This window comes from Myxocyprinus asiaticus, chromosome 26 (assembly GCF_019703515.2).
Source record: "Myxocyprinus asiaticus isolate MX2 ecotype Aquarium Trade chromosome 26, UBuf_Myxa_2, whole genome shotgun sequence".
In the NCBI taxonomy this organism is placed as follows: Eukaryota; Metazoa; Chordata; class Actinopteri; order Cypriniformes; family Catostomidae; genus Myxocyprinus; species Myxocyprinus asiaticus.
In genome coordinates this window covers 30020174-30037626 of record NC_059369.1, presented here as the reverse complement: position 1 = coordinate 30037626, position 17453 = coordinate 30020174, and the positions used below count along the sequence as shown (strand labels likewise).

Sequence of the window (17453 nt, the reverse complement as noted above, 5' to 3'; positions counted from 1 at the left end):
CATCTTCCAAATATCAGGGAATGGAATGTATTTATGGTCAGAGATATCAAGTAGGAATATCCCACATCCAACCTGAATGGAACACAGCATAACCGTGTACCCTGATGAAACAAAATTTATTGCAAGAAATATTTAAATCGCAAATATTATTAGATAGATTTTTCCAGGTATTATAGACCTCCTTGGTAGATTCATATGAAAAATTATGATTTTTGAATGTCTGTTCAGGAGACGTTCATTTTACAAAACAGTCATGCTGCAGTTTAAATTAGACTTGCTTAAGCATTAAGTGTCGTTTCAAGTTCTGGCTTTCGTACGTGGACGTGTTTTAAAAATGTAAATTGGTATTACTAGTTAGCTGCGACATAATGTATAATGCCCAAAGGCATAGGGTGTCTTATTCATTGTGAAACTGTGTTTTCTTAATGTCATGAATCACACTGAAGGCCTAGACTGTAAATGCACGGCCCGCCACTGGTTTACACTGTAATCGACTAGAATCTGTCCAGCATGTAGTAGTGGAATGTAATGTCTACGAGAAGGAAACTAAGAGAAGCACTTAAAGATCTGAAGCTTAACTTCACATTAAGGAACATCCTTGGAGTAGCATTGTGACAAATATTTGGCCAGTTAATGATATTGTTGAAAGAATCAGGCTTGATTGAGAGAATGTAGGGTTTTGTTGTTGTTTTTTTCCTTCCTATCTCAGCTAATCTCCTGATCCACACTCCAGTTCAGTAGGTTGCGGTAATGCACCTGTAACCTGGTTTGCTAACTGCCAATAAACCCTGAAAGAAGAATATGTGTGATAGTCAAAACCTCCAGTTGTTATTCTGCTCAGTGATTTGAGCAGTGTGTGGGACATTGAGAAATGTGGACTGGGATAAGTTTAGCACAATATGCAGTAATAGATTAATTGAAGTGTCTGAATTAGAAGGTGAAGTAGAGGAATGCAACTCAAGTATAAGCAGTATAATACATAATACAGCAGAGGAGGTAATTGGAAAGGTGGCAGAAGTTAGTAAACGGAAAGCAGTTCCATGATGGAATGATGAGTGTGGAATAGCTATTAGAAACAGAAACAGTGCATTTAGGAAGGTGAAAGCATCTCACTCATTCCCAGATCCAATTAATTACAGGAGAACACAAACTATAGTCAGAAAAACTATAAGAACTGCAAAGCAAAGTTACTGCAGAGAATTTTGCAATACTATAGGAAGGGAAACTCAGATCTCAGATATATGGGGTATGATAAGGAAGATGGGAGGTATTAGAAAGACTTGCAATATGCCTGCTCTTCATATTGGAGAGGAGGTGGCAATTTCAAATAAAGAAAAAGCAGAAATATTGGCTAAAGTTTTTGTTAAGGTGCATAGCAATAGTAATCTAACAGAGGAAGCTAGGGAAAGTAGAGAATCAGTCAGAAGAGAAAATCCTGGTGTATTGGAGAAAAATAGCACAAATGAGAGCCCATTAGATATTAACTTTTCTCTATTTGAACTTAAAAGAGCTATTGCTAGGGCAAAGAAGACATCTCCTGGTGAACACGAGATATGCTATAGTATGATTGAACATCTGTCTGATGTGGCACTTACAGTTATACTGCAAGTGCTTAACAAGGTGTGGGTAACAGGCACACTACCCACATAATGGAAACACTCAATAATTATTCCAATCAAGAAACCAGGTAAAGATCACTCAGAAGCAACTAGTTACAGACCAATAGCATTAACTTCAAATTTGTGTAAACTCATGGAAAGAATGATAGTTAATAGGTTAATGTATTATTTTGAAAATAGAGGGCTTTTTTTCTCCACACCAAAGTGGTTTCCATTGTGGTCACACTATAATGGATGCAGTGCTTTGCCTAGAATCTGACATAAGAAAGGCTCAGATCTGTAAAGAAACTGTCATAGCTGTGATTTTTGATATAGAAAAAGCTTATGATATGCTGTGGAAAGATGGTCTTTTAATAAAAATTTAATCTTTGTGTATCGGAGGTAGAGTTTATAATTGGGTATTGGACTTTTTATTCAATCGGACAATTCAAGTTAGGGTTGGAACATCTTACTCTAGTACATATCAAATTGAAAATCGAACACCACAGGGACGTGTGTGTAGTCCGCTCTTCTTTAATATCATGATTAATGATATCTGTAGTCAGGTAGAAACTAATATGAGAAGATCATTGTATGCTGACGATGGAGCATTGTGGAAGAGAGGGCGGAATGTGCTATTCACAGCTAACAAAGTTCAGACAGCAATAAACCACGTCAAAGAGTGGGCTATAAGATGGGGATTCCTGTTGTCTATAGCAAAGACCCAAGTTATATGCTTCTCAAAAAAAGAAACATTTTCCAGTTGGTTTGAAACTTTATGGTCATCCACTTGAGCAGGTGTCAGTGATTAAGTTCTTGGGAGTATGGCTGGAGAATATATTAACATTTGGTAGCATATAGAGGATTTGGTGACAAAATGCAAGAATTTTGCCCTGAATGTCTTGAGATGCCTGGCAGGATGCGAGTGGGGTGCAAGCCGCAACTCACTCAGAAACATCTATTGTGCCCTTGTTAGATCTGCAATAGATTATGGTTGCATGACTTACGGTTCAGCATGTAAGACACTTCTAAAGAAAATTTATGTAGTGCAGAATCAGGCACTTAGAATATGCTGTGGAGCTTTCCGAACATCTTCAGTAGTAGCTTTGCAAGTGGAGATGGGTGAAATGCCGCTAAAACTGAGATGACAACAGCTCTCCATGGTGTATTGGGTATCATTAAAGGGGCACAAGGATGTACATCCTACCAAGTCTGTGTTCGATGAATGCTAGGAGCATACTCGAGGCAACAGCCAAAGTTTTGGATGGATAGGGACTAGAAGAGCCCAGTCAATGGGATTGGACCATAATAATAATAGCCAAACTGTGCCATTGCCCACAATTCCACCATGGTTTTTTCCAATGCCTTGCATAGACATTAATATACTCCAAGAAACTAAGAAAAATGAGCTATTCTGAGAATAATATGTTGTACAGCAGTACATGGACATAAGTACATGATGCATATCTTTACAGATGGATCAAAAGATCCAATCTCAGGGAAAACTGGAGCAGCCGTTTTTGTACCTAAATATCAGGTATCTGTCAGAAAGAGAACATCTGACAACTTATCTGTATTTACTGTGGAATTAGCTGCAATTCTCATTGCTCTTCAGTGGGTGAAGGATATGAATGTTGAGAGAGGAGATATATGTACAGATTCTCTGGCAGCCCTGAAAAGCCTGCAATCTGGCCATTATGTTAGTAGACAAGTTATTATATTTGAAATCTTGCAAGTATTATATAGGTTAAGTAACAGAGGTTTTTCCATCACATTTCGTTGGGTTCCTGCACATGTAGGAGTGGAGGGTAATGAGGTAGCAGATAAATTAAATTCTGTAATGTAGAGATTACCATCAATATGAGTAAATCAGAAGCCAAGATTTTTCGTAAAGTGGTAAATAACATCTGGCAAAATCTATGTGAAAAAGAGGTAAAGGGAGGCATCTGTTTAAAATTCAGAAAAATGTGGGAACAGGAGATTTGATTTCTGTATTAAGAAGAAAGGACGATTAAATAATTACCAGACATTGTATAGGACACACAGAGTTGAATGCCAGTTTACATAAAATCAATAAGCATTCCACAGGAATGTGCAGTAAGTGCAATGAGCTAGAAACAGTTGAACACATCCTTATACATTGTACAGCATATAACAATGAAAGGCAAGTAATGCAGGCAAAGTTTCAGGAAATGGAAATTAATATTATGTCTCTAGAAATTCTTCTGGCTAAAAAGCATGGGAGAATACCAATGAAAGATGCAGATTTGGGCTTTTAAAAGCAACAGGAGTTGAGTCTAGAATATAGTTTTTTTTTTTTTTTAAGTAGATATACTTTTTTTAAAGTATATATATATATATATATATATATATATATATATATATATATATATATATATACAGGTGCATCTCAATAAATTAGAATGTCGTGGAAAAGTTCATTTATTTCAGTAATTCAACTCAAATTGTGAAACTCGTGTATTAAATAAATTCAGTGCACACAGACTGAAGTAGTTTAAGTCTTTGGTTCTTTTAATTGTGATGATTTTGGCTCACATTTAACAAAAACCCACCAATTCACTATCTCAACAAATTAGAATATGGTGACATGCCAAACAGCTAATCAACTCAAAACACCTGCAAAGGTTTCCTGAGCCTTCAAAATGGTCTCTCAGTTTGGTTCACTAGGCTACACAATCATGGGGAAGACTGCTGATCTGACAGTTGTCCAGAAGACAATCATTGACACCCTTCACAAGGAGGGTAAGCCACAAACATTCATTGCCAAAGAAGCTGGCTGTTCACAGAGTGCTGTATCCAAGCATGTTAACAGAAAGTTGAGTGGAAGGAAAAAGTGTGGAAGAAAAAGATGCACAACCAACCGAGAGAACCGCAGCCTTATGAGAATTGTCAAGCAAAATCGATTCAAGAATTTGGGTGAACTTCACAAGGAATGGACTGAGGCTGGGGTCAAGGCATCAAGAGCCACCACACACAGACGTGTCAAGGAATTTGGCTACAGTTGTTGTATTCCTCTTGTTAAGCCACTCCTGAACCACAGACAACGTCAGAGGCATCTTACCTGGGCTAAGGAGAAGAACTGGACTGTTGCCCAGTGGTCCAAAGTCCTCTTTTCAGATGAGAGCAAGTTTTGTATTTCATTTGGAAACCAAGGTCCTAGAGTCTGGAGGAAGGGTGGAGAAGCTCATAGTCCAAGTTGCTTGAAGTCCATGGTTAAGTTTCCACAGTCTGTGATGATTTGGGGTGCAATGTCATCTGCTGGTGTTGGTCCATTGTATCTTTTGAAAACCAAAGTCACTGCACCCGTTTACCAAGACATTTTGGAGCACTTCATGCTTCCTTCTGCTGACCAGCTTTTTAAAGATGCTGATTTCATTTTCCAGCAGGATTTGGCACCTGCCCACACTGCCAAAAGCACCAAAAGTTGGTTAAATGACCATGGTGATGGTGTGCTTGACTGGCCAGCAAACTCAGCAGACCTGAAACCCATAGAGAATCTATGGGGTATTGTCAAGAGGAAAATGAGAAACAAGAGACCAAAAAATGCAGATGAGCTGAAGGCTACTGTAAAGAAACCTGGGCTTCCATACCACCTCAGCAGTGCCACAAACTGATCACCTCCATGCCACGCCGAATTGAGGCAGTAATTAAAGCAAAAGGAGCCCCTACCAAGTATTGAGTACATACACAGTAAATGAACATACTTTCCAGAAGGCCAACAATTCACTAAAAATGTTTTTTTTCATTGGTCTTATGATGTACTCTAATTTGTTGAGATAGTGAATTGGTGGGTGTTTGTTAAATGTGAGCCAAAATCATCACAATTAAAAGAACCAAAGACTTAAACTACTTCAGTCTGTGTGCATTGAATTTATTTAATACGAGTTTCACAATTTGAGTTGAATTACTGAAATGAATGAACTTTTCCACGACATTCTAATTTATTGAGATGCACCTGTATATATATATATATATTGAGTAATAATTTTCATGTCCCATCGATGCGCCACACTCCAGTTCAGTTGGTGGCGGTAATGCACCAAAAGCTGGTTTGCCAATTGCCAATAACCAGAAAAGAAGAAGAAGAAGAAGAAGAAGCGCAGCGCGTGCGCGAATGTAAACTATTGGCCTTTTCTAATTGGGCACCGACGTATGTTTTTTTCTATCAGGAAAAATTTACATACTCTACGTTTAGTAAACACAAACAGGTAACAGATGTTCTTATGTAATAACAAAGGTATTTATTGACGATTACACCCTCTCGTTTTAGTCGTTAATTAGCGGAATATGAAAATATTGCCAGTTAGCGTTAGCACGCTAGCGAACGCCAGTGGTTTTTCTGAGATTTGTTATAATTGCGCAGTAATTATAAATATTTCACCGTATTATATGAGCTGAATTATTGACTGTTTTTAATGTGCATCCAAGAATACAGCATGAATCACTGACAAAATGCGCATATGTGGGATGTTAGTTTGAGAGGCTGTGACCTCTTGGCTAACGACATTACTACCTTCAGTTTGTGAACTAAAACTCTAATAAATATCTTATTATACAATAATAATCCAAAGACTGCGCTTTTAAACAATCACTAGATAGTTAAGATGTTATTTAGGTAGCAAATGGTACTTTCTTTGACTCGGAAGCTAACCGTGTCAACAAACTCATAAATTAAGTATTATCAACCCTTTTGGTGTTTAAGCAACCTTCACCATAAGTGTTTAGCCACTTAGTGTTGAGTACAGATAATTTAGTTTCCATGAACAATGTCAGTCTGTCAGGTAGTCCTGTTGCATATGTTTGTGTTTTCTGGAGTTTGCATAGTTTCACGAACGGTTTCTGCCGTTCAATATGTGCAGTGGGGGAAACCAGAAGTAATTTAATGTAGTCTCATTTTCTGAGATAATGTGTGTGTTCCCAGGGTGGAAACACTGTGCTCTATGTATGAAAGTTTTTAGATTTGTAAATGGCATTATATGTCAGTGTATTCAGTGTGTTGCTGTTTAGGTTGCTTGATTTGAACCCTCTGTCTCCTCTAGCAGCAGCCCTGCCCCGACGCGCCCCAACCCCAAGCGGAGCCGTCATGTGGCAGGAGGCCCGCAAACATGAGCGCAAACTGCGTGGGATGATGGTAGATTACAGACGCCGTGGGGAGAGACGGCGAGAGTTCTATGAGAAAATTGTAAGTAGAAAACTCCAGCTTAGCATCATGACTGCAGTTTCATGTATTGTTTTCTGAACACAAATGAGTCATAGTACTGGCCCGAAGATTTGAAGTGAAGAATCACACTTCTGTTTGTTTGTGCATGTAGAAAAAGGATCCAGCCCAGTTCCTGCAGGTTCATGGCAGAGCCTACAAAATCCACTTGGATTCTGCTGTAGCCCTAGCAGCTGAGAGTCCCATCAATATGTAAGTCTAACTTACACAAAAGTGTAAAACTTTAGTGGATTATTCATATAAACTTTCAATGTTCTCACACTAACATGCACAACCACTTGCATAAAAAGTTTAGTTTGGGGAAACTGTCAAATCGAAATTCTATGTCTTTACAGGATGCCTTGGCAAGGAGATACCAACAACATGATTGATAGGTTTGATGTCAGGGCGCACCTGGACTACATCCCTGCCTATACACCACCTCTCCTGAACACAACGTGAGTCTAGATATTTCATGTATCTCCTGGTCTTAATGCATCTGTAATGTTGGAGAGTAAAACATTACCTGGAGTATGTAAAAAGCAAAAATTAAAGAGCCTAGACATACCATAGCCTGGTTTAACTAATACCATGCAATCTGGCACCATGCAATTTTATATATATTTCTGTATGAAGAATATCTTCAAGAAATATGTTTGGTTGAGTTCACTGTTTCTGGCACAGCACCCCAGAGCAGGAATCCGAAGAGAGGAAGTGCAATTATGAGCGCTATAGAGGTCTGGTGCAGAATGACTTTGCAAACAGTGAGTCTACTTTGATTAAAAATGGCTTAAAACAATTTTGACCTTTGTGATGTGATTAGATGTTGATGTACTTGCAAAAATCCACCTTAAAATGTTCTTGTCATTTTGTAGTCTCTGAAGAGCAGTGTTTGTACCAGATCTATGTGGATGAACTATACGGTGGCCTGCAGAAACCAAATGAGGATGAAAAGAAAAAGTATGAACTCGTGAATCAGTGGTTTAAAGTTAAAATCCAATTTTATGAGTTGCAACATATATGTAGTCTGTTCTATTAGAAGAATCAGAGCTATTGTTTTTCACTAAGACTTGCTGAGAAGAAAGCTCAAATCGGATATACCTATGAGGACAGCACAGTGACTGAATCGGATGCACAGCTTGAGAAGGAAAATGAAGATGACTCGGAAAATAGCGAGTCTGAGGAAGACGAGGTCATCCCTGACATTGGTGCGTCCTTCATACACTGCACATACTTACTGTACAGCTCTGGATAATTGAATTATTGAAAATAGAAGCAGATATCTAGCTGGGTTTAAAAAAAAAAAAGTAACCCCCTTACAAATTGTGTTTGTGATTTTATTTATTTATTTATTTATTTATTTTTTTTTATCCATGTTGTAGATGTTGAGGTGGATGTAGATGAACTGAGCCCAGAGCAGGTGACTGAGATTAACAAGATGGCTTCCACTTATGGCATGGCAGAAGGGGATTTTGTCTGGTTTGTTCACTCATTACATTATTCAAGTCAATAAAGTGCAAACTAATCTGAGGAAAATTATTGTTTGACCATATTTGGTCTTATCAAATACTGTAGAGACCTTATGTACTTAAAACTGATCTGTCTTTGGGGCAGGATGTTGAGGAAGGACAAGGAGGAAGTGGAGGCCATAAAGTATGCCAAAGCACTGGAGGCAGAGAAGGCCATGTACTCTGTAAGGGTTTTAACTGTTTGACTCCCCTCCCATTTAAAATGTTTTTGTTGATATTGTGGAAGTATAATTGTTGTTCTGTCTCCATCAGGGCCGACGGTCTCGCAGACAGCGAAGAGAGTTTAGAGAGAAGTATATGAAAGGCAGGCAGATCAGCCCACCCAGGTAACAGCCCAACCAATACTGCTACTACATGATGACACAAGTGGACACAGTCTTTGGACTTGCCATTACTGACATTTAACTCTTTTCCAGGTTCCACTGACCACCACCAATTTAATTTATGCCAGAATACAACCTTTTAATAATAGTTTCCATTTGACATTGTTGCTTTCAAACACATTCCCTGAAAACACACAAAAAATTTGTAACGTAATATTTTGCTCGAATATTGGATAACAAATCAATATGTGAATTCCAACAGCTACGCCAGAAGAGACAGTCCTACATATGACCCCTACAAACGGTTAGTCTATTTGATGGCTTGATATTTTGCACATTAGCTTTGAATGATGTATTAAGTCATGGATGATTTTAACAGTTACCACCAAAATCATTATGATTTTATAATCTCATTGCTCTCTGTTCCCTCTTATTCTTTCTCAGGCCACAGTCAGACTCAAGTTCAGAGCCACGCTCTCGTTCCCGAACCCCAGGCAATGAAAAGATCACCTTCATCACTAGCTTCGGGGGCAGTGATGATGAGGGAGCCACACAAGCCCCACCTGCAGCGGCATCAAGCCACATCACCTCCAACTCCGCAGGTCATAGCAGGGGCTTCCGGTCGGTAACTTCCCTTTTTACTTTCTGGCTCCATTTATAAGTGCGCTAAAGGAATGCCACTGGTTCAGAAAATGAATACCGGTAGTGATATCTTTTTTAAATGGTTGAGAGGGCCAACCAATGTCTGAGTTGGCTGTTTAGTCTGTTGATTATATATTGTGGCATAACTAAAACCATGACCGCATTGTACAGGGTTGGAATGTTTTTAGAATGATTGTAAAATTGGTCCTAAGCAAAGGTTGCTCATAGTAACGTGGCATATTGTCTCTGTCTTTCAGCCGAAGACGCTCTTCCTCCAATCACTCTTCCTTTTCCTCACGGTCCTCCTCACATCACTCCTCTCGCTCATCGTCCCGTTCCCGGCGGAATCGGCGTTCTCGTGGGGGCAGAGACAGGGACAGACATTACTCTCGGTCTCGAACTCGCTCTCGCCGGCGGTCTGACTCCCGTTCGCAGCAGCGCAGTGGAGGAGGTGGCTCAAGGAGACCATACGACAGGACACGGTCTCGTTCCATAGATCGGGACAGGGGTAGAGACAGAAACGGGGACAGAGAAAAAGACCGGGACAGGGGAAGGCACTACACAGGCCATAGACGAACCAGGTAATAGAACTTGGAGAAGACATTCAAACCTTATAAAATAGCTTGTTCGATTTAAAAAAAAAAAAAAAAAAAAAAGTATTGGACAGTATTGAGTTTAAAATGTTGCTTATAATAATTTATAATCCAGGTGTCATTTTTGGATTTGTTTTTCATGACTGATTTTGATATCTAGAGAGCAGGACTATGGCTGATTTAAAGGGATAGTTCACCCAAAAAATGAAAATTCTCTCATTCACTCACCCTCATGCCATCCCAGATGTGTAAGACTTTCTTTCTTCAGGAGAACACCAAGATTTTTAGAAGAATAGAAGAGCTCTGTAGGTCCATACAATGCAAGTGAATGGTGATCAGACCTTTGTAACTCCAAAAATCATATAAAGGAAACATAGAAGTAATCCATAAGACTCCAGTGGTTAAATCTACAGTGCATCCGGAAAGTATTCACAGCGTTTCACTTTTTCCACATTTTGTTATGTTACAGCCTTATTCCAAAATGGATTAAATTCATTATTTTCCTCAAAATTCTACAAACAGTACCCCATGACGACAACGTGAAAGAAGTTTGTTTGAAATCTTTGCAAATTTATTAAAAATAAAAAACAAACAAAAATCACATGTACATAAGTATTTACAGCCTTTGCTCAATACTTTGTTGAAGCACCTTTGGCACCAATTACAGCCTGAAGTCTTTTTGAGTATGATGTTACAAGCTTGGCACACCTATTTTTGGGCAGTTTCTCCCATTCTTCTTTGCAGGACCTCTCAAGCTCCATCAGGTTGGATGGGGAGCGTTGGTGCACAGCCATTTTCAGATCTCTCCAGAGATGTTCAATCGGGTTCAAATCTGGGCTCTGGCTGGGCCACTCAAGGACATTCACAGAGTTGTCCCGTAGCCATTCCTTTGTTATCTTGGCTGTGTGCTTAGGGTTGTTGTCCTGTTGGAAGATGACCCTTTGCCCCAGTCTGAGGTCCAGAGCGCTCTGGAGCAGGTTTTCATCAAGGATGTCTCTATACATTGCTGCATTCATCTTTCCCTTGATCCTGACTAGTCTCCCAGTTCCTGCCGCTGAAAAACATCCCCACAGCATGATGCTGCCACCACTATGCTTCACTGTAGGGATGGTATTGGCCAGGTGATGAGCGGTGCCTGGTTTCCTCCAGACATGATGCTTGCCATTCAGGCCAAAGAGTTCAATCTTTGTTTCTCATGGTCTGAGAGTCCTTCAGGTGCCTTTTGGCAAACTCCAGGTGGGCTGTCATGTGCCTTTTACTGAGGAGTGGCTTACGTCTGGCCACTCTACAATACAGGCCTGATTGGTGGAGTGCTGCAGAGATGGTTCTTCTGGAAGGTTCTCCTCTCTCCACAGAGAAACGCTGGAGCTCTGTCAGAGTGACCATCGGGTTCTTGGTCACCTCCCTGACTAAGGCCCTTCTCCCCAGATCGCTCAGTTTGGCCTGGCGGCCAGCTCTAGGAAGCGTCCTGGTGGTTCCAAACTTCTTCCATTTACGGATGATGGAGGCCACTGTGCTCATCGGGACCTTCAATGCTGCAGAAATTTTTCTGTACCCTTCCCCAGATCTGTGCCTCGATACAATCCTGTCTCGGAGGTCTACAGACAATTCCTTGGACTTCATGGCTTGGTTTGTGCTCTGACATGCACTGTTAACTGTGGGACCTTTATTGACAGGTGTGTGCCTTTCCAAATCATGTCCAATCAACTGAATTTACCACAGGTGGACTCCAATCAAGTTGTAGAAACATCTCAAGGATGATCAGTGGAAACAGGATGCACCTGAGCTCAATTTTGAGTGTCATGGCAAAGGCTGTGAATACTTATGTACATGTGATTTATTTTATTTTTTTTTTTCCGTTTTTTTTTTTTTTTTTTTTTTTAATAAATTTGCAAAGATTTCAAACAAACTTCTTTCACGTTGTCATTATGGGGTATTGTTTGTAGAATTTTGAGGAAAATAATGAATTTAATCCATTTTGGAATACGGCTGTAACATAACAAAATGTGGAAAAAGTGAAGCGCTGTGAATACTTTCCGGATGCACTGTATATCTTCTGAAGCGATACAATTGGTGCAGGTTAGAAACAGATCAAAATTTAAGTCCTCCACTTTAATCTCCACTTTCACTTTTACATCTGAAAGTAACATGACGTGCCTGTTTAGTTTCACTTTCACATCTGAAAGTTAAAGTGGAGATTTAGAGTTAAAAATTACTTAAATATTGTTCTGTTTCTCACCCACACCTATTATGTTGCTTCTGAAGACATAAACTTATCCATTGGAGTCTTATGAATTACTTTTATGTTTACTATATGTGATTTTTGGAGCTACAAAGGTCTGATCGTCATTCACTTGCAGTGTATGGATCTACAGAGCTGAGATATTTTTCCAAAAAACTTTGTGTTCTGCTGAAGAAAGAAAGGGATGGCATGAGGGTAAATGATAAGAGAATTACATTTTTTGGTGAACTATCCCTTTAATGCAGGTATTAAAGGTGCATTTTTATGATGCCAAATAAGTTGTACAGAATTGCTTTTTATTGCACAAAATAACTGCACTGTATTTATTTAAAAATAATACTAATAATAACATAAAACTGAAAGTGTGCATCATCCATTCACAAGGCTGTCGGTAGATTTTGAAATGAAGGGGGAATGACCACCTCTGTTAATCATCCAACTTGTCACAATCATGGATCGATGCCAATAATATCAGTATGACCAAATATTGGCCTATAAATCGGCCTGTCCAATATATCAGTCTATCACTAGCTATGTGGCCATCTTGTAATTCCCAAGCAACAAGTTATTTTTAACAGAGGTTGCACTCTCTCCCTCAGGTCTCGCTCGCATTCACGCTCCGCTGATCGTTACCAGCGAAGGAGTCGCAGCTCTGTGTACAGGAGGGGCGGCAGTGTCAGTCAAAGCCCCTCCCACTCACCTGCTGTCAGCCTCAGCCCCTCCCCCTCCTCCTGTTCTGCTCAGCCTGCCTCTGCAACTGCTGACAAACTGAGAAAGTGAGTTGCAACAAGCACAGAATCACCGGGCTTTCTTCACATTGAATATACCAGAATGATGCAGCTCACAATAATTTTTTCTTATTCTCTCTTAGGCCTGAAACTCCGGGTGGTAAAGAGACTGGAGCTGCCAAAGTCAGTAAGAATTTGATAAATCTCAATTTGTTGCTAAAGACTCCGTCTCCCTCACCCCTGACAGGCTGATGCAGTTAGCAATCAGGCTGGGGCTCCTGCCCATCTCATGCATTCTTGAATCCTCAGAGAGCTTTTGATCTCATTTAAATGTTTTGTGATTGGGTGTCTCCATGGTGATTAAGCTATCCTGGTGCACCAGGTGGCCGCAATGCCCTCTCTTTGCAGAACGCAGTGGTCTTTTGAAGGGCAGCAATTTCTGAACTTACCTGACTAACCTTTTATGCCTTTTTTTGGTATGCATTTGAGAACGGCAGGAAGTGACAGACTTGTCTCCAAAGGACCCAGTCTTTCTGTGTGCAATCCTTTTGAATAGTCACTGGATTGACTTGTATTTAATGAAAAGATCCATATTTTCTTCTTTTATCCTACTAAGTATTATCAGAAATTGTATATTGATGAGAGGAAAACTACAAAGGAATAATGGCTCTTATGAGGTTTAATAAGCAGTTAAACAGTTTGAGTGTTGTAGCTTCTGCACTGGGCTTGTCAAGACAGGCAGAGCAACTTCACACAGATACTCACACAAACACACCTGCATAAGTCAATACACATTGTCCTTGTGTGTTAAGGTTCAACAGCAGCTACAGTAGCTGCAATTTTGTTACTCTTTCACCGAGTCGCCGTACTGGGCCAGGTTATACAGTGAAAATATTAGAGCCTGACCGATATGGGATTTTTGAGACTGATACCGATTTTAGAGGGGGAAAATTCAATGATTACCGATATGGTGGCCGATATAGTTAATTTTTGAGCTGGAGTGAAAACAGACCTTTTCTATGTGGAATGTGCACCGATTTTGCACTGAAATGACTATGCAAAGGTACTCAGAAGGCTGCTTTCTTAAATATTTTTATAAAAAAATATTTGACATTATTATTATACATTGTCAACAAATTCTAGAAATGAACACTGAGAAAATAAAGAATAAATAAAAATAAAATAAATAGCTTAAAACATCAGTACTGTATGTTCAATATCAGTCAAATGCTGACTATTTTAATATTGCCAGTCAGTTAATGGCAGGTTGTAAAACAAGAAGCATTTACACCTGCCGAGTCAAGAAATAAACAGCGGCAGCGGTGTTGCACCGTATTCTGCTATACGAGTTCAGGGGAAACTTTCAACGGTGGAAAACCAGACTTTTAAATATTACATTTTATAAATGCAATGACTGGAATTGTTCGATTTGAAGGGGGTACCAAACTGCAAACCCTAAACAAAACAGTTTGGTGAATACATGTTTACACATTAGCTTCCACTCAGCTGACAAGCAATGAAAGTAGCTACGTGATTAGCTAGTTAGCTATAAGCTCGTTGTCATGGAGAGTAAAAGATGGACCAGCATTGCGTCTCACCAACTAGGTAACAACGTAGTGTGAAATCAGCACTCAATAGACACAGTCCACCACTGCACGGCTGTCTGCTGAGCTGCAAAAAGATGCTCTGATGTTTACCTTCAATCTGCTACATTACTGACTGCACTGCCAAACTATAGCTGGCTAACAGCAAACAGACATGAGTGATATGGTTGTCAGGGACAGGGTTAACGTTATATTAGTTATATTGAAAAGGGAAAATGATGGGGTCATCATTTAATAACTTTCCAGTATGTATTTCACAAACTAGTTAGCAGCTTGAGAAGAGACCGCTCAACTCCACACCGCTGAACTCCGCCCTGTCTGCAGAGCCACCGTCAGTTCAGCTCTGTAAACAGTGGAGTCGAAGCGTGCTCTGCTGGACAAACTATATCGGTCGATATATCGGTCGGACACTAGAAAATATGAGGGAAGGCTCTGTACTGTTTTGAGCTCATTTGCCTGTTCACACCCTGCCCCTGCTGCCTACGTAGACATACATACAAATACACCCACAACATAAACATTGCAGGCAAAAAGGACAAACAGTACTTTGAAATGTGACCACATGCAGCAAATAAATAATCTCTTTATGGTTTAAAGGCACTCTCCCCCTTCAGCGTGACACAAGCCTAAGTCAGTAAAATGTAATAAGGTGGAACTATAGATGAACCTGCACTTGCATAAATACCTTGTTCTCATTCTCTGTTCTTTGTCTGACCTTTGCCATACTGCTTGTTCTAAAGTCATTGTGTCCATTGCAGCCCAAGATGACCCCCCAGGAAAAGCTCAAACTCCGTATGCAGAAGGCTTTAAACAAGCAATGTGAGTTTCTAGCTTATATGAATACTCTAGCTCTGTGTCTGTGATGATAGATGTAGTTAAATGCTTTGCAATGACCAGCTCAGATTGCATACTGCATATTACCAAGCTGTCTGTGTGTAATGGGAAAGACATGTGGAATGAAAGCCAGCTGACCCTGCCTCTTTCTTCATCTTCTTCAGCCAAGGCGGATAAGAAGGCAGCACAAGCCAAGATCATGCAACAGGAGAACAAGCGACAGGTAAGAGCATGCGGGTTAGTATGTCAGCGGTGTTGTGATTCCAAGTAGGTCTATATTTTAGAGCTTTAACCTCAACGTTTGTTTTTCTCCCACCACAGGAACGAGAAGGTGTTTTACGGGCAATGGCACGGAAAATACGCATGAAGTAAGCCTGAGTGTGTGGATTCATGCATAACGTATTCTTGTAGTGGGAATTGTCCTCTGTTTATAAAGGTGAGAATACAGTTTAGTCATTGTTTGGTCTTGTAGGGAACGAGAACGGCGGGAGAAAGAGAGAGATGAATGGGAGAGGAAGTATGGACGACAGAGCCACTCGCCCTCCCCCAACGCCAAATACGGTGAGTTTCTCTGGAAGTTTCCTGCTGGTCTGGAAGAACCACCTTTTGCCTGAAGAATCGTCTCTCTGTAGTGATATGAAATATGAAATCAGATAAGTGAGGAGTTTACCCTCTCCTTTCTGTGGTTTGGGTTTGTTTTATCCTTGGTGGTGCAGAATTCTACAGATAGACAGTGTGATAACTATTATTACGAAATATGCTGAGAATCAAGCTGACCATGAACATGTCCTCAAGTAGATTTTAATCATAAATCTTGAACACCCCACAGGTCGGGACTACAGCTCATCCAAAAGGTATGCTGAAACCAGTCTGTGCCTGTTTAAATTCTGGAAGGATGTAGAGGGGACCATACTTGTTCATTTTATCTAAACCTAATGGTATTCAACCCCATTTCAACTAGTTCTTCTGTCTGACTGCACAGGAGATCACGGTCGAAATCGAGATCACGGAGTCCTCATTACCGGTAATGAAGAATCACATGATAAAACAGCGAGGGAGTGTGGAAGACGATGAGACATGTCAAACAAATGTGGAACAAAAAACAATTAGGACTGAAGGATTATCAGGATGACAATATTGAGATTACACATGAGTTTGGGAAAATTACCAATAAAATTATTTCACTCACTTCAGCTTCTCCTACATGTTATGAAGACTACACTGTAAAATCGTAATTATATGACTACCGTTGCTAAAATCTGTAAATTATCTTGCTCTAAGCACATTTTCACTTCCATTTTTGATATAACAAATCAAATTAGATGGGTTGCCATGATAAGATAGTAGTGTTCTGAGCTGGAAACTTGACCGGCATCTTGCTTGCCTTTACATTTGAGTAAAGTTTGAGTAGTCCAGTGTAAAATTTTAAGATATAAGATTCAGATTAACCTGTTTCTCTCCCGTGTCTCCTACCCACATCATACTATTAAGTAGGGAATTTGTAGGTGACCATACCACATCATGTGAGAGAGCACATCCCATCATTGTACATGATGCCTTCATTTAAGAATGTGATGGAATTTGACACACTGGGCCTTATTCATGAAACACGAACAGAAATTATTTGCTCAAATTGTTCGTTAATCCATTCTTACGCAAATTGTCCCATTGAATTCAATTAAGAATGGTTTTACTAACTATATACGGACAGATTTGTTCTGCTAGTGTTTCATGAGTGAGGTCCACTGTCTTTTAAAAATATGCAGATTCCAAATGCTGATTCTATTTTTCTCAGCAATGTAAATGTCAGGATAACTTTGTCCAATAATATCAGGTGGTTCTGTCTTTCACTTAAAACTATTTCAGATGTGGACATTTAAAATAAACTCTAACAAGTCCTGTATGAAAAAAAAAAGTTCCCTTGCGTATTTTTGTTGTTTACTGATCCGTACATCGAAAAAAAATATGCAATATATATGGTTTTTTTGTTGTTGTTGTTTTTTTGCATTGTGCCTTGTAACCACTAGATGGCGCACTTCACCATTAGAAATACTTGATTAAACGCAAATTGCAGTTAAATTGGATGGGAATTTAACCACTGTATAGATCAGGAATCGCAACAGTCCCTGTTTGAATTAGCCA

The 17453-nt window shown here is 39.7% G+C and overlaps 1 protein-coding gene across 4 annotated transcripts; it reads left to right on the top strand.

Moving 5' to 3' along the window:
• Positions 1 to 5688: 5688 nt before the first annotated feature.
• On the top strand, positions 5689 to 17207 carry LOC127416810 (CLK4-associating serine/arginine rich protein-like). Of its 4 annotated transcripts, none has more exons than XM_051656361.1 (21): positions 5689 to 5827; positions 6662 to 6801; positions 6932 to 7029; positions 7173 to 7274; positions 7501 to 7580; positions 7692 to 7776; positions 7885 to 8024; positions 8199 to 8295; positions 8431 to 8509; positions 8598 to 8671; positions 8931 to 8972; positions 9113 to 9289; positions 9568 to 9891; positions 12745 to 12921; positions 13017 to 13056; positions 15236 to 15296; positions 15476 to 15534; positions 15633 to 15679; positions 15784 to 15872; positions 16141 to 16165; positions 16294 to 17204. In XM_051656361.1, exons 2-21 carry the CDS (start codon positions 6703 to 6705, stop codon positions 16337 to 16339), a joined length of 1941 nt encoding a protein of 646 aa, XP_051512321.1. In that variant the 5' UTR covers positions 5689 to 5827; positions 6662 to 6702; the 3' UTR covers positions 16340 to 17204. The 4 variants fall into 4 exon arrangements, 3 of the variants coding, with proteins under 3 accessions (XP_051512321.1, XP_051512322.1, XP_051512320.1); XM_051656362.1 differs by having other exon boundaries at positions 5692 to 5827; positions 6659 to 6801; positions 16273 to 17207; XM_051656360.1 differs by having other exon boundaries at positions 5692 to 5827; positions 6659 to 6801.
• The last annotated feature ends 246 nt before the right edge of the window (positions 17208 to 17453 follow it).

What these genes read in the sequence shown, in the direction of transcription:
- LOC127416810 (XM_051656361.1), top strand. Translation starts at nt 6,703, where the DNA reads ATGTGGCAGGAGGCCCGCAAACATGAGCGCAAACTGCGTGGGATGATG. An exon ending in GCAGAATGACTTTGCAAACA is followed by an intron (nt 7,581 to 7,691) that starts GTGAGTCTACTT and finishes GTCATTTTGTAG; the next exon opens with TCTCTGAAGAGCAGTGTTTG. An exon ending in GACTACAGCTCATCCAAAAG is followed by an intron (nt 16,166 to 16,293) that starts GTATGCTGAAAC and finishes CTGACTGCACAG; the next exon opens with GAGATCACGGTCGAAATCGA.